We start from the raw sequence: 25,672 nt of genomic DNA, 5'->3' as shown, positions 1-25,672 counted from the left end.
TGGCACAGGGTGTCTTGAATTTGTGCAGGGTGCAATGAAATCTCAAGACTATCAAGGCATTCTGGAGCGAAATGTGCTGCCCAGTGTCAGAAAGCTTGGTCTCAGTCGCAGGTCATGGGTCCTCAAACAGGATAATGACCCAAAACACAGCTAAAAACACCCAAGAATGGCTAAGAACAAAACATTGGACTATTCTGAAGTGGCCTTCTATGAGCCCTGATCTAAATCCTATTGAACATCTGTGGAAGGAGCTGAAACATGCAGTCTGGAGAAGGCACCCTTCAAACCTGAGACAGCTGGAGCAGTTTGCTCACGAGGAGTGGGCCAACATACCTGTCGACAGGTGCAGAAGTCTCATTGAGAGTTACAGAAATCACTTGATTGCAGTGATTGCCTCAAAAGATTGTGCAACAAAATATTAAGTTAAGGGTACCATCATTTTTGTCTAGGCCAGTTTCATTAGTTTGTTTTTTTAAATGATTCTGTTGAACCATAATTCAAAAACAATATCTGATTTTCATTAGTTAATTTTCAGTGAATTTTTATTTATTATTACTTTTGTCAGTTTCAAGTTATTTCAGTGACCATTGTGGGTTTTTCTTTCTTTAACGGAAGGGTACCAACAATTTTGCCTACGTCTGTATTTCTTTCTTCTCTGAAAGAAATGACACTTCGAACCTTTGACCTTGAGTACCTGCTTCTGTCGCCGAGAGAAAACGTCCTCCAGCCTCTCCACATGCTGCTGAATAGAGGAAGAGAACACAATCACATCATTGAGGTACAGTAAGAGAGATTGATAACGGCAGTAGAGAACAATTTAGCTCCTACAAGTCCATCCAGCGACTCCCTAATCCTCGGCAGAGGGAAACATCTTTCCTAGTTTTAGCATTCTAACTTAGATGCCATTAGAACTAGTATACCTAAATACTTCAGACCTGTTTGATATTGATAAACAGAAACACATTTCAGTTTGAATCATATTGATATCACTTTGGCCCTGTTCACACCTGGTATTAACATGCGTCCTCAGTGATCACAAGTTGCCAGCTCTAAGTACAGGTGTGAACACACTCAGGACGCATTGAGATCAGATCTTTCAGACCACATTCAGAGGTGGTCTGGGCCACATATGACCACATTCTTTTAGCAGTGTGTAGTGAATGCGTCCTGGGCCACATTAAGGACCGTCTACTCATCTGATGTCCAGCTGGGATCCACGGGATCACCACGCCCCTCAGTTGAATAAACAGGCAGACACGGGCGCTTATCGCTATGGAAACGGCCTCTGTGCTCTACTGTATGTAGACTTGGCACGCAAAGTGTATTATTATCATACTGTCGGAGATGTGTCAGTGTTTCTGTTCCGCTGCTTTGCGCGGAGCTGACACCCAACCGCCCGACCGACCGCCCGCCTGTTCTCTCTCCTCCCCGGCTCTCTGGAGCGCTGCACCCCGCTGTTGTCTGGCGAAAACAGCGGTGCCGGCACCAGCGGCGTTTAGGTCCCCGGGCACCGCCGGTACAATAACCTTTTATTTTGATGTTAAGACAATGTACCAGAATTCACGAATATGTAGGATATTACTACTGACATTCATGTAATATTACGTCCCAACGGCTGCTGTATTAGCCGTGTGTTTACTATGTGTTTATTTGCATATAGAGCGGGGAAGTGAGACCGGATCACACGTGGTCACTGGAGACGCATTCTAATGCCAGGTGTGAACAGACGTACTTAAAGCTGTCCACTTGTGATTGGATCACTGAGGATGCATGTTAATATCAGGTGTGAACAGGGCCTTTGTTTTGCTCTGATATTCTGGGTGCTTTGTAATCAGATTACTTTAGTTTGGCTGATTTCATGGTTTTGTTCACCAGCACCGACGGTGCACATGACGCATTCGGTCTCCTGCCGCTCGATATAACTGTCGTCATATATGCTCAATTTAGCTAGTTTGTTTTTAGCATCACTTGATGATGTGGACTGACTCAAATGTTCCTCCATGCTCACCAGCTAGCTAGCTGGCTAATAAGCTAAGCTAAGCAGCAGCAGGAACGGTTCGTTGCTCCCTGAGTGAAGTGACTGATTCATGACAGATTGACGTGATGTGTCACATTCATATCATAGTTTCTATTGGCCCAAAGCTAACGTGGGCGGGAGTAACGGACTCAATATGCTTGTTGTTTTAATGATACCGCACAATTTTATGATTTATAGCAAATTATTTTGCGGACCCCCTGACAGATGGCCACAGACTACTTGGGGTCCCCGGACCCCACTTTAAGAATCACTGATATTGGCTAATCAACCTTTAACCTTTTCTAGGACATGATTGGTTCACGTTTTAGGGTGCGTCACCATCCGTCATGGCGCCCTCCTGAAGAGCCACTGCCTTGAGGCACAATATAGAGGCGTTCTTTGATGACCTCACTAGTTGGAGACATTACTGTCATTCTGTCACTTTAAAGACGCCTCAAGTAAAAACCGGCTCAACTCTCCCCACTCGATGGAACCAGAAACCTTCTGGCCACAAGCTTGTTTCTCTACCCTCTGGACACATCCGTTACTGTATGACAAGTCTTCATATTTGAATTATTCCAAACATCACTTCACTAAAGACACGATTTGTTTGTCATGTACCACGGTGAGACATGGTTATTTCTTCTCTCCATCTGGAAGATTGCCATATACTGAAAATTAATCACATATTAAATAACTTTTTCAACAGCAACCATGAGTCAAGTTCAGTTTGGGTTGTCACTCATGGCGGAACACTTCACAAAAACATGAATCCTGACAAAACAGGCAGCTTGTTAGTTAATTTACATCAGCGGAGATATGAAAAGTAAAACGCTTACTGATAAGACCCCATCAGGTATGTTACAGTGCTTTTCACAAATGAAAAATGGGGTTTTATCTGCAGAGGCTTTGGGTGAACTGGCCCTTTAAACAGGATTCTTCCTACAGAGCTAGTAAAAGACAACCAGTGATGTCAAAGAGCGTAGCGACGGTTAGTACACGTGTCATTAAAACACACCTGAAAAGAAATCAGCATTGATACAAAAACTTTATTCTCACAATATCAAAATTGACAGACCTACAGAGGTTTGTAGATTAAAAGGAATTAAGAGAGAAAACAATGGTGAATATAGTGACTCCTGTTGGACAGTCATTACACTTCTGGTATTTAGTTGTGATGGTGCTGAGCAGCAGCAGCACTGGGGATGTTAAATAGTGACGCACATGACGGTTAAACAGAAACATAAGAGCAAAAACAGGGTGAGGGAATACGTCATCTTGCATTTAATCCTGGCAGTAACAATTATACAAAAATCAAAAACAAAGAATTTATGCATTGAAGGAATTCCTTAAAGGGATATTTTGCAGATTTGCTGGTGGAAGATCTGCAAAGTTTCCCTTTAAATGACACATCTGTTAAACTTCCTACATCTGCATATTTAAAAAAAAAAAAAAAAAAGATCTAACTCCTTCCATATACTTCTAAAACTAAACGACAATGTTCATCATGGAAAATACTACAAGAGTGGTGAAGTAAGTGAGGGAGGGAGAGTGTCGTATCTACAGAGAGAGAAAGAAAGTAAATGATGAGGAAGTGACAACAGTCATGGGCCCAGTGTCCACCATGTCCCTACACCGTTCACACAGCGACTGCTCCGTCAGCCTCGGGCAGCACGCCACAAATCCAGCTCCTGAAGCTGCGTTTGGCAGGTTTTCTGTCTAACTGCTCTGAGTCCAGACCGACAGGATGGTGTGAAATGGGACCGGAGATCTCGACACATCGCGGCTGTCTGCTCAAACACTTCACAGGAAATAGTCGGCTACTGGCTTCTTGGAGGGGATGCCTCTGGTCTCTTGAGGCGCTGCCTCGAATATGATGAACTCCCGCTGTAGATGCTCATCCAGCTCCAAGATGGCCGCCACGTTGCCACATCTGATTGTCCAGAGAGAGACAGAGGACTGGTTAGGACCATCACACATTCACAGATTTATGTACGCATTTACTGATTTGTCTACATATTTACAGATTTGTCTACGCATTTATAGATTTGTCTACTCGTTTACAGATATATGTACCCATTTACAGATTTACGTACGCATTTACAGATTTATGTACACAATTTGGAGATTTTACATGTGTGATTACGCACACACACATTCTGAAAACAAATTTGCAGATTCTGTACACATTCACAAATCTCAGTATGCATTTAGAGATTCTTTTACACATTTACAAATCTAATTACACACACAGATTGAGATAATTACACATCTCTCCACACATTTGCGAATAGTTTCGCTACAATAATGGCCCCATAACTCACACTCTCAACCACCATTGGCTCGAGTTATTCCTGAAAGGACCCACGCTACTCTTTAAACACCATGTTTCCATCAAACATTGTTATGTGAATTATCTAATAAGAGAAGAGCTGTCAAACACACTGCTGCAGCCATAGGGAGATTCTCCACTATAAATACAGAGATCCGTTAGCGGCACCTCTTGGTCATCATCTTGCTTCAAAACACATATGGTCTAATATGAGCTTAAAACAGAAGAACCTGTCCAACAGCTCTTTGTTTCCATGTTATTTACCCTGCTGATGGGAACACACCTCATTCACTTTCTATTTGTTGCCACATTTGTAACATTGGCTTGATTGTGGAATCTGGCGATTATACAGAATGATTGCGGTCAGCTCAAATGATCGCAATCCGGCAATTATGTAATAATTGCGCCAGCTCAAAACCCAATCGCGTGCATTAAAGAGACTGAGGGCCGGGACACACAGGGAACGTCAGCAGCGTCGCAGAATCTCTTGCTTTTTATTTCAGCGTCCATTTTAACAGGTTAGAGCAGCCACACTGCCCGTGAGCAGCGCAGACAGACAATAAGAGTGATCTTTTGGCTGTATACTGACACCATACATTACTACAGGTTACATGTCTTTATCTGCAGAATATGTCACAGGCATGAAAAAAAGTTAATGTTCATTTTTAACTCAACACTTCCTGTTTCTACTTCAAAATAAAAGCCCTCCAGCGTTTTTTCCTGAGAACAGAATTCCTTCGTTTATTAACACAAGGCTTTTATACTGAAATATTTGCAGTGACTTGCACGGCTCCATGAATGAATGGAGTACTGGCTTTTAATTGTGGATTATTACTATTATTTACAAATTACCACACGCTTCTTAACTTCTAAAATAAATATAAATTACATTTATAATGAAATGGCCATTATGAAAGGCAAACTACGTAGAAAGAGCTGGCGGCGGCAGCAGCAGCAGCAGCAGCAGCAGCAGCAGCAGCAGCAGCAGCAGCAGTTTATCGAGGTAGCCGACACGCGCTGCTCCCACGGCCTGTGTCGCCCGGGCCGTGAGACACAAAGTTATGCTTCGGGTTGTGTATTACGTGCTGCTTTCACTTTACAAAGTAATCTACCAGGACTTCTCGCTCGCCTTGCAGCAAAATGAGCCTGGTTCAACTTTTTTGCCGGTTGACCCTGCGTTGGCACACCCATTGTACAGATGGACTGGCTTCATTGAATAGAATGAGAGAGCTGTGTGTTTTCACGCAGGGCTACTGTTGGTCTGGACGCGACCTTAGACCTCAAGAACAGAACACACGGCACATTTCAAAGTAGTGAAAACTCACTAAAGATCGCTGCTAACTGACACTGACCATACTATGATCCATCTTTGGAGCAGTGTTTGTAACTGGGACTTAAATACTCCAACGCCCTTGTCTAGGGAGGTATTGACATTATGTCCATTAACGGGGACTATTTGAGTTTTACTGCGTCTACATACCTGTAGCAGTAGTTGGGTGCTGACCACACAGTGAGCACCGTCTCATTGAAGTGCCACTTGTAGCCTTCCATGACCAGCTGGTGTGCTCGACAGATCATGTGGATGTCGTTGGCGGCGTTGAACTGGGCCACCACGTCGCTCCCAAACAAGTAGCCAGCACCTCTGGGACTCACCCCCCACCCAGTGGTGTCTGAGGGAGAGAAGATCAGTCAGGTGAAGATCTTCCTTGAACATTCATACACATGTGGGTTAATATTCAGTGTTTAAAAGTCAGAACAAGATGCCTGTATACCTTCAGGGTCTGACCACAGGAGGTCACACATAGGCCCATCATGGGGAACTTCCTGTTTTCTGTCAATTGTCCGGATCTGGTCCAGTGTCTGGATGGATGGAGACAAGCCACCATGCACACAGAAGATCTGAAGGACAAAGAGAGGAGTGTATCAACCCAACTGATGGACATTATATGATGGCGAACAACAACACCTCCACGAAAACATTCAAGTCTCTGTGTATTGACTGTATGAATTTCCATTGTCATCAAAGTTGAAGGAAATACTGGACAACGTATCTCACCTTGCCATCAATGATAGCGGAGAGGGACAGGTAGTCGAATATCTCAGTGCAGTATCTCCACACTGTGACTGAGCCGTACTTGCGGAGACACTCGTCGTAGAAACCGTAGACCTGGGTGATCTGCCGGGACTCGTGGTTTCCCCGGATCAAAGTTATTCTGTCTGGATAACGCACCTGAGGAGCACAGCAGAAGCAAAGAGATGAGGACAAGAGGGTTTCAGAAGCCTTCATAAAGCCCTCATAATTTCATAGATGTCCTCAAATCCTTAAGAGATGAGGAAAAAAAAAATACACTAAACTACACTCAAGAAAATATAATTTACAGGCAACACACACATGGCTGGGACGATCCACCTATCTCCTGATCCGATACCATCACGATACTTGAGTACTCATTCAATATGTATTGCGATTTTTTAGTATCGGGATTGGATATTCTGATTTCTGTTAACTTTTTTAACTCTAGACCATGAAGGGAAAAAGTTGGATCATACACTTCTAGGGACTTTTACTTTAGAAAATCTCTAAATGAATCCAGTAAAATGTTTGATTTTCATAATGTATGTAGTCAGAGATGTCCTGAAGTCAAATATATCAGTTTCATTGTCAGGAATTATTTATTACATTTTAACCAGCAACCCACAAATCAAAGAATAAAGACATTTCCCTCACAGATTAGTGGTATTTTCTTTTTAATTTATAAGGACATGTAATGTTTTATACTTCTGGTGAATATCAATCTTATTTCTATAGATGTATTTTGTATATACAGTTCCCTTTGTTAACATCTTATTATGAAAAGCGGACGTAGTCCCACGTGTCTACTTCCTCTAACTTCTCCAAGGTGGTCTCTAGCTCTCCCGTCAGCTCCGTTCTCTTTATCCATCCATGGTCAGCTCCATCGGGGCCGTTTCAATGCAGAGAACATAAATGTCAGTATCTGGGTGTTGTACAGTTGTAGCGTCGGCCCATTTGACCACGGAGACGAGAGCGACGGCCGGCTCCACCGCCACGTTACCGCCATACCATAACGTTTCCTGTCCATGACAGAGTTAGCATGCAGCTTTAGCTCTGCTCTGTCTAGCTCTGCTTTTCCTGTCAATGTGTGAAACCCAAAGTGTTTCCATCCTTTACTGGATGTGTAGTGTTTACCACGCTGGATTTAACATGTGAGGGTGCAGGTCGTATTCACGCTGACCCTCCAACGTTTTACACTTTTTTGTTTCGGCTCGCTGAGGTTTGTTTTGGTTGACAGATACGGAACAGATATGACGTCATGTTACTCAGACTACCACAATAAAAGCGGTAACTTCCGTCTACCTCCACATAGACTCAGATGAAGCAGATATGTCGATTCTGGCATTAAAAAATTGCAATACATAGGTGAATGGATTTTTTCCCCCACCCCTAACACATAGCTGCTTCTCCTGTTATGTGGCAAATAACAACTGGGAGAATTGCAGTGCAGGTAAACAAATCTGAGCTCTTCCTCAAACACTTCCATCTCTGAAAAACAATAATAATGTGTACCTTAAGAGCTAGCAGAAGAAGGAACGTCTCCACACTGTAGAAGCCTCTGTCCACAAAGTCACCCATGAAGAGATAATTTGTCTCTGGGACATCACCACCAACCTGTCATGTGGAAGGAATAAAAGAAAGTAGTTTAACAGTCTGGTATGTTGAACACATGGATGCCACCACGATTTTCAGTGGAGTGCTGATCCCCAATATAGACAAATAAGCCGAACAACAGACTCCACGGAACATTTAGAGCATGTCCTGCAAGCTCCACAGTGCTACAAAATGTATTTACACCTCACTTCAAACTGTCCTGTCAGACGTGGGCACTCATTAGAAAAACTTCCAAACTGAAAAAAACAAAAGTCCCCTCTTCCACTTAGTACAATATCTTCTCCAAACTGGAGGCGTTCCAACCGTCATCTACTGCAGGTAAGACACCGACTATGGATAAGTACCTCATACAACAAAGGCATTAAAAAGCCCAAAAAAGAATCTTTAAAAAAACAGGAAGCAGCGTTGGACACGGGAATTGATGTAAAGCACTCGAATAACAGCTTCCCTCCTCCCCGTGTAGGCAGTAGTATCATTATAAAATGAAGAATTTAACAGCACAACAGCTGCTAGCAAAGACAACAAGGTCAGCCACGCTTGGAACTTGTTATCCATGTTGGAATGAAAGGTGGTCAAGGCTGATGTTTGTTTTCTTCCAGAAAAGGTTCACTTGATGGGGCGTGACGAATCAGGGAAGGACACGTCATGAATGATGAGACCCAATCAGGAAGCCAACGTGAGCGTCTGCCTCATCGTTTTCAGAGGTCACTGTTTCTGTCCGTCGAGACTAAAACACAACTCCAGAGTTTAAAACTACAACAAGGTCAGCTGCGTTATCAAACGTCTCAGTTTTAAGGGCTCGAAAACACTGGAATACTGTGAACGCCAGGCATAAATGTAGCAAAGTTTGGTGTTTTAAAACTAAAACGTATTAGGTCGGATGTAGCCTGACGATTTAAAATGTGACGACTAAGTCTGTAGTGAGCAGTGTGTAACAAGAAACAGAAACTTACTCTAAACAGCTCCTTCAAGTCATAGAACTGACCATGTATATCACCACACACCTATGAGAACAAAAACAATATTACCACATTTAATCAACTTTTAATTACACTCTAATATTTTCTGTTGTCTCTTGTTTGCTTACTCACTGTGACAGGAGAGTCTACTCTCTGGACATTGCTTTCTTCAACCAGAATCTCTCTGAAAATACACACACAGCAACATGACTTAACTTCCTGTTTGTAAGCATTTTCATTTAAAAAAAAAACTAACAAATCCTAGAAACTGTGATTCTATTAAACTAGAGAGAGAGAGAGAGAGAGAGACAGACAGAGACAGACACAGAGAGCTGGAGCAGTTACACACTAATTCTAAGCCGAGTTAAAAGATACTTTTTTTTTTTTATGTGGATTTTGGTGAAAACAAAATAATAATAAAAAGATTTGTTAAATGTTTTGCATTCTTTTGTGAAATGTAATTGGCACATCATAAAGTCACAGTTTGACACAGATTGACATCCGTCTTCACCTGTGTTGTATCTCCGCTCAAGATCAGTACATGGTAAATACTGTAGCCAATTAATATGTAGTATGCCATTAGGACGGGGCTTAATTATTTGCTTTGTGCGATGCATGGACGTATCTAGCAGGAGTCAAAAGTTATGATGAAACACACACACATAGTGTGTGTCTGTATCATAGGCCATGTTGATGGGTTACCTGGCTTTGGCACATAGTGCCTTGACTTCATTTTCTTTAATGAGCTCACAGCGTCTGAGCTGCTCTATCTGTCGGTCCAGGTCACTGATGTCCCCCATTGTGACACACATAGGGAGAGCTGCTCACACACACACTCCTCTGGTCACACACCGGGGTCACGAACACAACCGGCTCTTTCTTCCCGGTCTGTAGAGAGCGGAGCGGGCTCCTTAACGCTATGAGGATGTTCACAATGAGGAACTGTGATGGAGAGAAAACAGTGTCAACAATTCAACAAGGAATATGAATAAAAAGTAAAACAATGTAATCATCATTGAGGTTAAACTAGTCAGCTAACTGCTGTTACCTGACTGATAATGTATTGCGAACAAGAGGAGAGAGTCGCATTACATTACTGCTTTATTGACACAGAACACAGATGATCACTGCACCACAGAACACTGACGTTGTTCGTCCAGGAATGTGAGGCCTATGGGCGTAGCGAACTAGGAAGCTAACCGTTAGCACGCTAGCTTACATCACTGCTAACGACGTCAGCCAACAACTGATCCGTTGAGAACTCAGACAACCATTTGGTTTGAGAATGTGTTCCGAAGGTTAACACACATGTCTACCAACTGGTACCGAATAACTCAGAACATGCTTAGTGCGCTACTGACATGAACAAACCCATTTAGCTTAGCTGGCTAACTGCTAGCTGTCGGGGCACCGGGCGGCGTCAACACCGTTAGACACAGAGACAGATACAGAGACACAGCTGCTCGGCCAGTCCCGGGAGCAGGCTAACACTAGCTAAAGCTAGTTAGCGTTAGCCAGCTTTAGCTAACACTAGCTAATGTTAGCTAAAGCTAGTTAGCGTTAGCTAGCTTTAGCGTTAGCCAGCTTTAGCTAACACTAGCTAACGTTAGCTAACGTTAGCTAAAGCTAGCAACACATAGTGATCAAAGTGATTGACAGAACGCCGCTAGGTGGACGGAACGTGAGTACCGTTGAGAGTAAATACCGTAAAGTGAGTGAGAGTAGGAACATGGATCTCATGGATGTGATCGCTCCACCGCATCCACCGGCTCCTCTGCTTCCCCCGGTAGGTTCAGTCTCTGCCGGTTCACTCCTGCTGCCGTCACCGTGCTCATGAACACGACCCACTTCATTCTCACTTCCGGTTTATGGAACGCGCATTGCCCCCCCCCCCCACCCACCCACCAGGCTACAGCCTCCTGCCCTTCTTAGTTTCTAGATTTATCAATAATATAAACAAAAAACAATAGATGTAATTTTAAGAATCTTGTTTCAAGGAAATTGACCTTTTTGTTGTGGAAAAAAATATCACAAGCAAATTATTATTCAAAGCAGAGTATTAACCCTAACCCTTTATATGTAAACCGATCATCTTTAAATGTTATTCATAGCTGCACAACCACATAACTCATAAAATGCAGCTCAACTATTAGTTTCATTACACGTAAACTTGAGCTGAAAAGATTAGTCTATAGAAAATTATCAGAAATTTAGATTATTGTCATTTTTCAAGTAAAAATACCCAATAAATCCCTGTGAGGATCTACTGTGATAGTAAACTGAATATTTGGGGCTGTAATGTGAAGAAGTCACGTTGGGTTTTAGGAAACTATAAACCATTTTCTGACATTTTAAGGATCAAACAATGAGTTGATTAATTGAGAAAATAATCAGCAGATTAATTATTGATGAAAATAGTCCTACTGATAACAGGGATCTGTTTGAATGAAACCTTTGATATGCAGATATGTGACTCACTGACAGGTGGTCCTACATGATCAACAATACTGAGACTCATGGGTAATAATCACAGTACAATCACAGTGACCTATCGGATAACTTTATATTGAAGACCACATCTTTGAATTGCACTTCAAAATGTATTCACATTTTGATTTAAACTATTTCCTGTCCAATTTTTAAGCCTCGATTTGCCGCTTTAAAACCTGGAGAGATCTGATCAACAAAGTGCAGGCTTAAAACACAATCAGTAGATATGATGATTCAACAGTAGCAGCATAATACAACATGTAGGTTGTTATAATGTCAGTAGGAATGTGCACATCAGCATGTGTTCGAGACATGTTTAAGAGAAAACAGGATGTGTATATGGACAAAGTACATTATTATAATAATTACAGATATTTGTGAAATCACATTTAAACCAAGTTAACTTTCAGAAAACTGAGATTTTGGAGAAAAAACAGAACTTGAGCAAAAACGTGCACAACAAAATGTTCTGGTGATGTTAACAATGTTGACAGGCATACCCGAAAAAAAAATCTTCCCATTACATCCAACATCAATCAATAAATCAAATGTTCTGAAAAAATACATTTAAAAAATCTGTAATCTGTGGCTGTGATAGGACTGTAATAATTTAATCTAATCTAATCTAATGAAATGATTAGACTGCCTATCTGCCTGCGTGCACTCTGCCCGTCTTGCACCAGTCGCTAGCTTCACAGCTGTGAGTAACAGTAACCATGTTCATTGTTTATGTTCATAATGATCATTTTGGAGGGAGGCCTGAAGCGACGGATTGTCAGTGTTTCCGACTATCTCGCTAGATTTAGCGACTTTTGGAGCTAGTGCTGCTAATATTGATAATAATGAGTTTAATTAATATAGCACACATTAAAATACAGCGGAATCTCAAGGTGCTTGACATAAAGTGTAGAACAATCATAAACAAGGTTGAAGACAATCATGCGATTAAAAGCATAAAAATAAGAAATATTCCAAGCTAGCTACTTTCATTGGAGAAGAGTTGACAACACTGAGCCAAGTTTTTCTGTTGGATCATTTAAAATGTAGCGTACTCTTGCTAGTTTGTAATGTTACCACTCGCCCTCGCCATCTCTCTCTCTCTTTTAAAAGAGGAAGGGAAGCAGACAGAAGAGCCTAACTTTACTTTTAATATTATCAAACAGAGAGAAATGCTCTCCCCTCGTCCTAAATCAATACTAGAGTACTTCCTTGTTTATGAGTGAAGTGGTACACGAGTTGAAGCAGCGGCGCTGTGTGTGTGTGTGTGTGTATGTTTCATCAGTCAGCGACGGTCATCCCTGGAAACTCCACCGCGAAAGTTCCTGTACTTTAAGAAAGTAATACCCGGGCGCCTGGGTTAGCTCAGTTGGTAGAGCGGGCGCCCATGTAACAAGGCTTGGTCCTGACCGCGGCGGCCTGGGTTCAAATCCGGCCTGTGGCCCTTTCCGCATCTACTCTCTCTCTCCCCCCTTACCAAGATTCTATCCACTGTCCTCTCAATAAAAATGGAAAATGCCCCCAAAAAAATAACTTAAAAAAAAAAAAGAAAGTAATACCCCCCGACCACCAGGGGCCTTTTGTAGGGGTAAAAATGTAAATGTAAAATGTCCCCAGAACTTAATTTAGACCCTGGTCCCCGTGGTGGAAATGCAAAGAATTCCTCAAAAGGTTCTTAGTCCCTGTGGTGGAAACGCAAAGAGTTCCTCAAAAGGTTCTTAGTTCCTGCGGTGGAAACGCAGAGTTCCACAAAAGGTTCTTAGTTCCTGCGGTGGAAACGCAGAGAGTTCCTCAAAAGGTTCTTAGTTCCTGTGGTGGAAATGCAAAGAGTTCCTCAAAAGGTTCTTAGTTCCTGTGGTGGAAACGCAAAGAGTTCCACAAAAGGTTCTTAGTTCCTGCGGTGGAAACGCAGAGAGTTCCTCAAAAGGTTCTTAGTTCCTGTGGTGGAAATGCAAAGAGTTCCTCAAAAGGTTCTTAGTTCCTGTGGTGGAAACGCAAAGAGTTCCTCAAAAGGTTCTTAGTTCCTGCGGTGGAAATGCAAAGAGTTCCTCAAAAGGATCTTAGTTCCTGCGGTGGAAACAGGGCGATAGTTGCACTAAGTCATTTTGTATAAAGCCAGCTCTAAATGGCAGTGAGGGGTTAACACTTCATTATCATAAATACTAATTAGTGAGGTCAGTAAAACTAGACTGTTGTTATCTTAAGCTCAACTCTTGTGTAGTCTGTTGTTTGGTCAGTCCACTAACAGGAGCTCTACACACTATATGACAAAGATTCTGTAGGTGTTATCTTTGAAAATGAGATGCTCTACTCTGTCCCGTCACTCAGAAACAGTTCAAGTAAATTGTAAATGTAATTTAAAAAAATTCTGATGATGTGATGTTATGTATCTTCATTTTGCCAAACTAAGACTGTTGCAGATGTAAACTGGACATTTCCTGTCTTGCTTGGCTGTTTCATATTAAATGCTTTTCACTACTGAACCACAGGAAGGACTTTCTTGTTAAGCAGCAACAGGAAACGCATTGCTATTTGTCACCCAGGTTAGTGCACAACTCGTATTGGTCTCCACAACAAGCTTTGGACATTTTCTGCACTTTTATGACAGCATAATCAGTTTTTCTCAGCAGGCAACAGACTCTTAGTGCAGTCGGTCTCCAAACACATTATTAGGTTCAGTAAGCTGGGGAAAAGATAGTTGTTAGTGAGCGAGTCCACCTCTCTGATTAGGAATCTGCGTTGAATACAGTGTGAGGAGTCAATATTGTTACGTAGGAGTAAAGTCTCCTTTGGTCAGAGTGTCTTTAACTCATTTCAGATTTAAAATAAGATCCCTCAAATAGAAAGCACCCATGTCTTGCTTATTGGTGGTGCTGGTCAGTGTGTGGGCTGAGGTCACAGGGAACAGAAGTATCTGTGGACGGGGAAGGCAGCGAGTCCAGCCACAGCTATGCCCAAACTGTCTCCTACACTGGCAGCAGCCATGGAGAACTCCCTCTCTCTGTCCTCAGTCTGGGGGAGGAAAGACATCAGTCAGTCAGGATGGAGAGAACACACACCAGACATTTACAGTAGAATGATACGCACGCACACGCGCGCGCATGCGCGCGCGCACACACACACACACACACACACACACACACACACACACACACACACACACACACACACACACACACACACACACACACACACACACACACACACACACAACACACACACACACACACACACACACACACACACACACTAACCGGCCACTTTATTAGGCACACCTGTTCAATTGCTTGTTAACACAAATAGCTAATCAGCCAATCACATGACAGTAACTCAATGCATTTAGGCATCTAGACGTGGTGAAGACGACTTGCTGAAGTTCAAGCCGAGCATCAGAATGGGGAAGAAAGGGGATTTAAGTGACATTGAACGTGGCATGGTTGAAGCTGGTCTGAGTATTTAAAAAAACTGCTGATCTACTGGGATTTTCACGCACAACCATCTCTAAGGTTTACAGAGAATGGTCCGAACAAGAGAAAATATCCAGTGAGCGGCAGTTTTGTGGACGGAAATGCCTGTTGATGTCAGAGGAGAATGGGTAGAGTGGTTGGAGATAATAGAAAGACAACAGTAACTCAAATAACCGTTACAACCAAGGTATGCAGAATACCATCTCTGAACGCACAACACGTCCAACCTTGAAGCAGATGGGCTACAGCAGCAGAAGACCACCCGGTACTAGCACCGGCCACTTTATTAGGTACACCTTGTACCTAATAAAGTGGCCGGTGAGTGTATATATATAATAATAATAATAACTTTATTTGTATAGAGTGCTGCAGGAATGAGTCCTCAAACCCAGAAATGAGTCAACATTTCATCACTTCCTGTTCCCTCGTCTGGGAGTCAGTGTGTTTTTAGTTAGCTGTCTGAAATCAGGTCTGTGGTTAACACCAGTTGAAGAGATTTCAACGTTTTGTTCTACGATATAAAATACGTCAGTAAATATCCCACTGGTGAATTTTGAAGCTTTTATGTGTCTTAAAGGGACTGTTTGTAACTTCTTATATGTATAAATCATTGTGGGTCGGTGTCCCATGCTCGCTCGAGTGTTGCTACGCTGTTCAGACTCAGACTCCAACACAAACTACAGTGAAGCACCAAAACCTCTTGGTTGTATCTAGTGAAGCCCGTCTGTTAAACAGTGTTTGGCCGCGGTCGGAGGACGCGGGGGAGACCGTAGCTTTGGTCTCCAGGGCCGGAGTCTCTGCTGTACTCTGCTCCTCTGCTCCTCTGCTTGCCTTCACTCACACACCGCGCTCGCTCTCACTCTTTCGCTCCACCTCTCACGTGCATGCGCGCACACTCCACACAGCAGAAGAGTTAGTTTAGCTCTGAGAATATCTAGTGAATGTACAGTGGACGTTTGTGCAGAAACAACTGCTGCAGCTCCTCCAGACCAACAGAGGTTTCCCGTGTCTTGTGAAGTGACGGGGCTCCGCAGCGAGAAACGTTATCGTCTCCGACCAAAACTCCAGTGTCTCCCCTGTTCCCACCGGCCACGGTCGGGAGGCTGAAGCAGGAAAAGCCAACACTAGGATCAGCATTGATTCATGGAGAGACCTTCGTCTGGTCAGCTAACATTACTGCCAAGCAGCTGAAATCCATCCATCCATCTTCAACCGCTTATCCGGGATCGGGTCGCGGGGGCAACAGCTCCAGCAGGGGACCCCAAACTTCCCTTTCCCGGGCCACATTAACCAGCTCTGACTGGGGGATCCCGAGGCGTTCCCAGGCCAGAGTAGAGATATAATCTCTCCACCTAGTCCTGGGTCTTCCCCGTGGTCTCCTCCCAGCTGGTCGTGCCTGGAACACCTCCCAAGGAGGCGCCCAGGAGGCATCCGTGCTAGATGCCCGAACCACCTCAACTGGCTCCTTTCGACGCAAAGGAGCAAGGACTCTACTCCGAGTCCCTCACGGATGACTGAGCTTCTTACCCTATCTCTAAGGGAGACGCCAGCCACCCTCCTGAGGAAACCCATTTTCGGCCGCTTACACCCGCGACCTCGTTCTTTCGGTCATGACCCAACCCTCATGACCATAGGTGAGAGTAGGAACGAAGATTGAACGGTAGATCGAGAGCTTTGCCTTCCGGCTCAGCTCTCTTTTCGTCACAACGGTGCGGTAAAGCGAATGCAATACCGCCCCTGCTGCTCCGATTCTCCGACCAATCTCACGTTCCATCGTCCCCTCACTCGCGAACAAGACCCCGAGATACTTAAACTCCTTCACTTGGGGTAAGGACTCATTCCCTACCCGGAGTAGGCAATCCACCGGTTTCCTGCTGAGAACCATGGCCTCAGATTTAGAGGTGCTGATTCTCATCCCGACTGCGTCACACTCGGCTGCGAACCGATCCAGTGAGTGCTGGAGGTCGCAGACCGATGATGCCAACAGGACCACATCATCTGCAAAAAGCAGCGATGAGATCCTCAGCACACCGATCTGCAAACCCTCCTCCACCCGACTACGCCTCGATATCCTGTCCATGAATATCACGAACAGGATTGGTGACAAAGCGCAGCCCTGGCGGAGGCCAACCCCCACCGGAAACGAGTCCGACTTACTGCCGAGGATCCGAACACAGCTCTCGCTTTGGGCGTACAGGGATTGGATGGCCCTGAGAAGTGCCCCCCTCACCCCATACTCCCGCAGCACCCCCCACAGTATCTCCCGGGGGACCCGGTCATATGCCTTCTCCAAGTCCACAAAACACATGTAGACTGGATGGGCATACTCCCAGGCCCCCTCCAGGATCCTTGCGAGAGTGAAGAGCTGGTCCGTTGTTCCACGGCCAGGACGGAATCCGCATTGTTCCTCTTCGATCTGAGGTTCGACTATCGGCCGAACCCTCCTTTCCAGCACCTTGGAGTAGACTTTACCAGGGAGGCTGAGCAGTGTGATACCCCTGTAATTGGCACACACTCTCTGGTCCCCCTTTTTGAAAAGGGGAACCACCACCCCGGTCTGCCACTCCTTAGGCACTGTCACCGACTTCCACGCGGTGTTGAAGAGACGTGTCATCCAAGACAGCCCCTCCCCACCCAGAGCCTTCAGCATTTCTGGGCGGATCTCATCAACCCCCGGGGCTTTGCCACTGTGGAGTTGTTTGACTACCTCAGTGACTTCCACCAGGGTAATTGATGATGGTCCCCCATCAGCTTCCAGCTCTGCCTCTACCATAGAGGGCCTATTGGTCGGATTCAGAAGTTCCTCAAAGTGCTCCTTCCACCGCCCGATTACCTCCTCAGTTGAGGTCAACAGTGTCCCATCCTTACTGTACACAGCTTGGATGGTTCCCCGTTTCCCCCTCCTAAGGTGCCGGATGGTTTTCCAGAAGCACTTTGGTGCCGACCGAAAGTCCTTCTCCATGGCTGCTCCGAACTCCTCCCACACCCGCTGCTTTGCCTCCGTCACGGCAGTGGCTGCTGCTCTTCGGGCCCGTCGGTACCCTGCAACTGCCTCCGGAGACCTCCGAGATAACATATCCCGGAAGGCCTCCTTCTTCAGTCGGACGGCTTCCCTGACCACCGGTGTCCACCACGGTGTTCGAGGGTTGCCGCCCCTTGAGGCACCTAAGACCTTAAAACCACAGCTCACCGCCGCAGCTTCAGCAATGGAAGCTTTGAACATCGTCCACTCAGGTTCAATGCCCCCAACCTCCACAGGGATGCCAGAAAAGCTCCGCCGGAGGTGTGAGTTGAAGATCTCTCGGACAGGGGCCTCCTCCAGACGTTCCCAGTTCACCCTCACTACGCGTTTGGGCTTACCAGGTCTGTCCAGAGTCTTCCCCCACCCTCTGACCCGACTCACCACCAGATGGTGATCAGTTGACAGCTCCGCCCCTCTCTTCACCCGAGTGTCCAAAACATGCGGCCTCAGATCAGATGGTACGATTACAAAATCGATCATCGACCTTCAGCCTAGGGTGCTCTGGTACCACGTACACTTATGAGCATCCTTATGTTCGAACATGGTGTTCGTTATGGACAATCCATGACTAGCACAGAAGTCCAACAACAAACGACCACTCGGGTTTAGATCAGGGAGGCCGTTCCTCCCAATCACGCCACTCCAGGTGTCTCCATCGTTGCCCACGTGCGCGTTGAAGTCTCCCAGGAGAACTATGGAGTCCCCTACTGGAGCCCCATACAGGACTCCATTCAGGATCTCCAAGAAGGCCGAATACTCCGAACTGCTGTTGGTGCATACGCACAAACAACAGTCAGAGTTTCCCCCCCCATAACCCGAAGGCGTAGGGAGGCGACCCTCTCGTCCACCGGGGTAAACTCCAACGTAGCGGCACTCAGCCGGGGATTTGTGAGTATCCCCACACCCGCCCGGCGCCTCACACCATGGGCAACTCCAGAGAAGAATAGAGTCCAACCCCTATCCAAGAGTACGGTTCCAGAACCGAGGCTGTGCGTAGAGGTAAGCCCTACCAGATCCAACTGATAGCGCTCCACCTCCCGCACAAGCTCCGGCTCCTTCCCCCACAGAGAGGTGACGTTCCACGTCCCCAGAGCCAGCCTCTGCCGCCCGGGTCCAGTCCGTCGAGGTCCCTGGCCTTCACTGCCACCCGTGTGGCAGCGCACCCGACCCAAGCGGTTCTTCCCGCAGGTGGTGAGCCCACAGGATGGAGAGGAGGGGGGTGCCCACGTTCCTTTTTCGGGGTATCCCCGGCCGGGCTCCGTGCAAGCCCGGGCCACCAGACGCTCGTTGACGGGCCCTCCGTCTGGGCCTGGCTCCAGACGTGGGCCCCGGGCTTCCTCCGGGCCGGGTAACTCCTCCTCTGCCTCGTGTCGTCATTGGGTTTTTTGTGAACCATTCTTAGTCCGGCCCCTCACCTAAGACCAATTTGCCATGGGAGACCCTACCAGGAGCACGAGGCTCCAGACAACACAGCCCTCAGGGTCATAGGGACACACAAACCTCTCCACCACGTTAAGGTGATGGTTCCCGGAGAGGCAGCTGAAATATAGAGTGATATTGTGCTTTTAGCTGACGTTTGTCTCCTCACTGTTTTGAGCGATGCTCGTTCATGTCTATATAAAGCGAGCACAAGCGCGAGCAACAGGACGCTGACTTTTGTTTACTTAACGGCCACAGATGTCGCTGTTAACAAGACATTTCTGATTCTTACAAACAGTCCCTTTAAAAAAGACGGTTGCTAACGAGTGTCTAAATGAGACGATCAAAGGTCATCACGCCAAACACTAGTCCGCCTTTACCTGAGTGGTGGTGATGCAAAGTCATGTGACTGTGGTGGAATTCGTGCCGTGTTTTTTTGCGCCTTCAAATTCATTGTTGTCAATGTAGACGCACGGAAAGCGCACTCCAACGCCAGAGTGCGACGGCTGCACTCCGAGATAAAAACAGTTCAACTTTTGGAACGCTGCAGCCAGCACCGCATGCCATGTGATTAGGACCAACCAACATCTGTTCTTTCTCTAGTAAATATGTGGAGGACAAAGACTACCCAGAGCGTTCCATCTGTCCCACGGACCGTTTTAATGAGCGATGACGTCACAACATCCAGAGGAAAGGTCAGACTGACTCCGACACATGGAGCAGTAAAGTTACTGTGAGGAACTGACGCTGCTGGATATCCATTTATCTTTGTTTTAGTCACTGAGACTTCCTGCTAAATTATCACAACTTCATCTTCATCTTCATCTTCATCATCATCATCATCATCATCATCGTCATCATCATCACAGCACGCAGGTTTTGGTTGCTTAGTAACGGCAGGCGTGACAGGAGAGCAACCTCCCGAGCACCTTGGATAACGGCCAGCATTTTCCACGCGTTTAAGAGGTCATGTGAACGACCTCTTATAGCCTAACGTTAGATTTTTACATCTGCCCATTTCATTCACGCTTCATAAATCATAATGTGGTGTTCATTAGTGGAGATTATCTTACTGAACAAAACGTGTCAGTATCATAAACGTTTGTTTGCAACAGAGATTATTTTCTGCAATAATTCAAACCCAATGGAACAATCCCATTGGCAGTTAGTGGAGGGAACCAGGGAGATGATCACTTCCTGATGGACTACATAAATACACCATCCTTACAGCACTGGATAGCACCTTTCATACATAAAATGCAGCTCACAGTGCTTTACAGTATGGCATTAAAAATAAAACTATGGAGAAAAAATAGTAGAAAAAGATACAAATGTACTACATGAACTAAATGGCTGCCTGAATAAACAGGTCTTCAGTTGATTGTTAAACATGTCAACGGAGCAGCAGCATCAGAGGACATACGGGCTCTTGTTGGTTAATAAGGAGTTAAAAAGTTAGAAATGTAAGAAGGTGCTATATCCTTAAGAGTTCTGTATGTGAGCCAGTGCAGGCTAGCTAAAGCAGGAGTAATGTGCTCTTGTCTCCTCGTCTAGCTGAACTTCTCCTAGCAGCTGTTTCAGTAGGCCAGTGAAGAGGGCATCACAATAGTCCAACCTGCTAGTAATGAATCAATTCCTCAGCATCCCATATTCTCTACATTCACTGGCCTTTTTAAAACACAACACAACATCTGTGTCCGATCCCTTTCACTTTACTGTAGTTTGAATGATGTTAAGATCACATGAGTGATTCAGCACCTCCTGAGGCTTTTAATGTGAAACTTATGCAGGAAGTATTGACAGTCACTGTAGCTTGAACACGAGAAAAAAAAACAGCTATGTAGAATCAGTTGGAAAAAGTGGCACGTTTGACTTGGTTTGACTTAGTGAAACATGGATACCCCGAATAACAAACCTCCTTGCTGATGAAGTAGAAGGTGTTGACATACGCAGCTCCACCCAACAGACCCTCGTAGAGGACGAAAGCAAACACCAGCCAGGCGCTGGGCAGGAACTGGTAACGCACCGCCAAAAGCAGCAGCACGGCGTTCACCACCTGTGGACGGCAGAGAGGGGAGATGGAGAACAGAGTGTTGGTAATCAACGCTGTGATACCAAACAGCGGTCAGCGGTTGAACCTTCACCACAGTGTGACACCTTATGGCAAGCAGTCTGACGTGACCACTCTTTGTAGCTCATCTTTGTGATACCGATTGGTCTATTTCAGGTGTATCTGTACTGCTCTCTGTGGGTTATCACTTGCATTGGGTCACATCACATTGGGTTTTCCAATGGCTGGCTACTGTTTACCACTGGCTGGCTACTGTTTACCACTGTCTGGCTACTGTTTACCACTGGCTGGCTGCTGTTTCCCACTGGCTGGCTACTGTTTCCTCCTAGCTGGCTACTCCATATCCTTGTGGAAAGCCGTCATCAGGGGCTGACACAAATAAATCCAGGGTACAGAGAGAACAAGAAAATGAAAGGATCAGAGAGACTAAGAAAGGTGTGAGGAAGCAGCAGGTTTGAAGGTGAAGCTGAATGTACAGAGGTGAGGAGCAAGGCAAACTAGCATATAAAACCCAGTATCATATGAAAGTAGACGACCTGGAGTCGGGTTGGATGAGGGGCCCAATTTGGACAGTCTGTCCCCCTACCCATAATTCCTAAGGACTGGCCTGCTGGGAACAGCCATGGATGTATTAAAAGAACTATCCAGCGGATGGATCCAGCAGATGGATCAAGCGGATGGATCCAGCGTTGGAGGCGGGGCCCCGTTCATTCCAATGAGAGTTGCTCATTGGAGCATGAAGCCTAAATGGCTCGACTTCCGTCTGGAAAAGTACCTCTGGATTCAGCTATTAGTGCGTTTTACAACTTTAAAAACTAAATGTTTTAAATAAGGGCTATTAGAGTGTTCATACTGGGAAGTTGATTCACCTCAAAAAAAGTATCCTCTGAGTTACAGACATCTCTTTCCCAATGGAAGTCTGTGGGAAAAAGTATTTTTGGGCCCAATGCATCACATGACTGACACGGAAGTTGCAGTACCGCCGTTTGTCCACTACGAAAATCCGGATCAACGACCAGCGCACTTCCTGGAGGATTGGGGACAGCCCCAGGGTTACGTATTTCTACTGTAATGGCAATTTTCATATATGCAGTTTAACACTGTACCTTTAGATAATCTCAGGGCCTCACATGTTCAACTTTGTCACCATAGAACAGTGACCTGACATTTTAGATCTCTGTAACTGCAAACAACAGATTGCTGAAATACTTGTTATGTCTTGTGATGCTCTGTTGTCTGCTGTGTGCTGACGCATTGATATACTTTCTATCCTTCTCTTCCTTTCTTCTTTGCACTTATCTTCGTGTTATGCTTTAAATGTATAAATACTGACTACTCCTTGTATTCGGGGCTCACTTGCCACAGTCCACAACAGGTGGCTGTGCTCGTGAGTCCATCTGCAGATGCTTTAGTTATTAATGTATGCCTTTTTATTAAATTCACTGAAAGACAAGTTGTTACGTTGGTTTGTGTCTTGTTTTAACAGAAACTGCCACCACACTACCCACATAGTTGTTGTATGTCGATTGAAAACGCATAGGATCGATAGGATCACAATCCGTCCTCAATGCATTCTGGGTACATTTAAACGTGTACTTTCATGTGGTCCAGCACTGTACGACTGATATCCGATCACCCATAACACAATCTAATGCCAGGTGTGAACGGGGTCTCTGATAAGGGCTTGGGTAGTACAGCTGCTGAGGAGGACAGACGTGTGTGGTTAGTTTCATCCAGAACATCCTTTTCTGCTGCTTTGTACTTTATACTCTATTTCTGACCTGTAGCCAAGAGAGAGCCCACAGTCTCCTGATCTTCACACAGCACAGGGAGGACCGAGACACCAACACACCAACCTGGTACAGCGTCTGGTACCTGCAAACACACACACATTAATAAGTTAAGTGAAGTCTACGTCCTTGGTCATTCCTTCAGAATAATCCTCCAGTGAGCTTAACTGACCAGCGATACTGCTCTGCATGGGACAGGAAAAACTGGGGGAAATACAGCAGCTCCATCTGGAAAAGGAAACGTCTCCATTATTCTGGGCTCAACATCGTCACAAAATGTGCTCTATTTTTAAATGTTCTCTGAATACCTTCACACAGCCTACGTACACCATAAGGAACAACATGCAGTTAGATGGTTGTGATGCCAGAGGGCACCAGAGAACTTACCAAGCCCTGGTTGATGAAGTACTCGGCAAAGTAGACCAGTCCCAGGGGAAACACGAACCTCAGCAGGCCCCTGCTCACAAGATCAAGAGCAGTTATAGTGGAAGCAGACAAATAGTCCAGTTTGAAGTAAGGTGAAGAGCAGGGCCGCAGCCACTAGCCAGGGTTTAGAGATCAGTGAGGTCCAGAAGGTTTTTAATGGCTGATGTTAAGCAGGGGGTCTGGAGGTCCTACCCAGGACATTTTGAAATGTCTTTATTAGGAAAACACTAAATGCAGGCGCCAGCTGACAATTAAATACATGAATTTAAAATAGAATGGAATATAAAGCAGTAAGGCTCTTCTGCATTCTCCTGTAGATCAACTGTTTTCATTCCTATAGTCTGCTGTGCGTGAGGTTCTGGTAGTGTCCCCTTCAGACCGTCTGACAGACTCTGGTCTCTGGATGAGACACAGTTTAGGGAAGTGGCGGCTCAGAGCGCACCGCAGCTGATGAAATGATCATCATCGGTTATCAAAGATAACATCAAATAGCATTAAAGAACAGAGTTTTCAATAAGATCTTCTAATGCTGTGCGTACTGTATATAATGGCTGCAGTGAACAGGAGGGTGCTGTCAGACGCCCTGGAGACAGCTGTCCTTCAGAGAGACAGAAAGACTTAGCCAGTTCCGGACCTCGGTGACCTCATAGCTGGCTACAACCATGGTGAAGAGTGCACTTACTTTGATGACATGAAGTTTGTCTGTGAAGGTGAGCGGTCCGCTGGTCTGGTCCTCTGTTACATTAAGAGATGGGGGGGGGAGGGGGGGGGGGACGACGACAAGACCTGAGTACTTATTCAACAACATACAGCACTACTTACAATTCATTCCCATCACCGTTGTGGGTGCAGTGGGAAAAGAAATCAGCATCGGCAGCCTTTAATCTGCCTAGGTGTCAGGGGGGGGGGTTGCTTCAATGGAGAAACAGCTTAGTCACAGATGTTCAGACACCACAGGTTCACTCCACCATCCATACCATGAATTAAATTCCAAAGGTAAAATCACATTCTGTCTCCTCAAGAGAAGGGAACCAGCACTTCATCTAGACCAGGGGTCATCAACCTGCAGCTCTTTACCCCCTCTCCTGTGGCTCCCTGTGGATTTTTAAAAATGGAAATGAATAACTGTTTTGTGTTTACATTTTCATTTTTAATAGGGCCCGGCACCGACAACGTCGGGCAAGCGAAGGCCCTATTGAAACTATAGTGTTTCTTATTATTATTATTCATAAAATGAATTGCCTTTTTGAGGGCCTCAACTCGCTCAAAAAGTTGTTAAACTTGGCACACTTATCAGACGCGGTAAAAATTTTTATATTTTAAAGTTCTCAGGCTTGGGTGTTGCAAAATAGCTCGCTAGCGCCCCCTAGAAAATTGAAAAAATGTAGCCCCTCGCTCCGGTTTCACAACAAGTATGAAATTTGTCACAAACAGATGTAACATGTGGAGACGCAGAGAAAAGCCTCTTTGAGGTATGCCCAAAACTCATGAGGAAGTCAGCAAATTTGAATTTAATATGCGATTTTCGCCCATTTTTAGTGTTTTATAGGCCGTGTACTTTAACAAACTCCTCCTACAGATTTAATCAGATCGACTTGAAATTTGGTCAGGACCATCTTAAGACCTTCAGGATGAAAATTTATTCAAATGGTAAGTTTTCACTGAACGACCTGACCGTGGCGTGGCGGCCATTTTGAGCCATTCGCCATGAAACAGGAAGTTGTTGTAACTCCACTCAGAACCGCTGTCAGGCGGGGGCAAAGGGTACAGCTGTCCCCGTGCCCAAGACCAGGGGCTGGGGCCCATGCAAAGGTCTATGGTTGACTCTTTAATGGGATCAAGAACAACACTTTACTTACTGACCTATATCACTGACAGTACAAGTTAAATATATTTACATGAGGAATATATATATTGGTATCATTAAAACACCTTTCAACAATCTCATACCCCCACCCCCCCACTGTTATTGTGAAAATGGTTCGGTCAAAACT

At 45.2% G+C, this 25,672-nt stretch overlaps 2 protein-coding genes across 6 annotated transcripts in view; both read right to left on the bottom strand.

Moving 5' to 3' along the window:
* Window positions 1-3,046: 3,046 nt before the first annotated feature.
* On the bottom strand, window positions 3,047-10,867 carry LOC119501120 (serine/threonine-protein phosphatase 4 catalytic subunit B). Its single transcript, XM_037791259.1, has 9 exons — window positions 10,702-10,867; window positions 9,699-9,938; window positions 9,129-9,180; window positions 8,991-9,041; window positions 7,936-8,037; window positions 6,406-6,579; window positions 6,122-6,248; window positions 5,830-6,019; window positions 3,047-3,950 (listed from the first exon to the last, which is right to left on the bottom strand). Exons 2-9 carry the CDS (start codon window positions 9,806-9,808, stop codon window positions 3,821-3,823), a joined length of 936 nt encoding a protein of 311 aa, XP_037647187.1. The 5' UTR covers window positions 9,809-9,938; window positions 10,702-10,867; the 3' UTR covers window positions 3,047-3,820.
* A 3,003-nt stretch (window positions 10,868-13,870) lies between these two features.
* The window catches only part of cln3 (CLN3 lysosomal/endosomal transmembrane protein, battenin), a 30,226-nt gene continuing 18,424 nt past the window's right edge, over window positions 13,871-25,672 (bottom strand). For all 5 annotated transcript variants that reach the window (XM_037791247.1, XM_037791248.1, XM_037791250.1 and 2 more), the window contains exons 10-15: window positions 24,361-24,413; window positions 23,640-23,708; window positions 23,425-23,480; window positions 23,244-23,337; window positions 21,307-21,447; window positions 13,871-14,495 (exon numbers count right to left, since the gene is read on the bottom strand). In XM_037791247.1, the coding sequence (XP_037647175.1) occupies window positions 14,379-14,495; window positions 21,307-21,447; window positions 23,244-23,337; window positions 23,425-23,480; window positions 23,640-23,708; window positions 24,361-24,413 (530 nt within the window). In that variant the 3' untranslated portion in view covers window positions 13,871-14,378. The remainder of the gene's footprint in view (window positions 14,496-21,306; window positions 21,448-23,243; window positions 23,338-23,424; window positions 23,481-23,639; window positions 23,709-24,360; window positions 24,414-25,672) is intronic.

This window comes from Sebastes umbrosus, chromosome 14, assembly GCF_015220745.1.
Source record: "Sebastes umbrosus isolate fSebUmb1 chromosome 14, fSebUmb1.pri, whole genome shotgun sequence".
In the NCBI taxonomy this organism is placed as follows: Eukaryota; Metazoa; Chordata; class Actinopteri; order Perciformes; family Sebastidae; genus Sebastes; species Sebastes umbrosus.
The sequence above is the reverse complement of the archived record's forward strand: the minus strand, read 5'-3'. Positions and strand labels throughout refer to the sequence as shown.

Excerpts from the sequence above, each read along its gene's own strand:
- LOC119501120 (XM_037791259.1), bottom strand. The coding sequence starts at position 9,808 with ATGTGTGTCACAATGGGGGACATCAGTGACCTGGACCGACAGATAGAG. Across the intron at positions 9,181-9,698 it reads GCACTATGTGCCAAAGCCAG|AGAGATTCTGGTTGAAGAAA; the intron begins GTAACCCATCAA and ends GTGTATTTTCAG. Across the intron at positions 9,042-9,128 it reads GAGTAGACTCTCCTGTCACA|GTGTGTGGTGATATACATGG; the intron begins GTGAGTAAGCAA and ends TTGTTCTCATAG.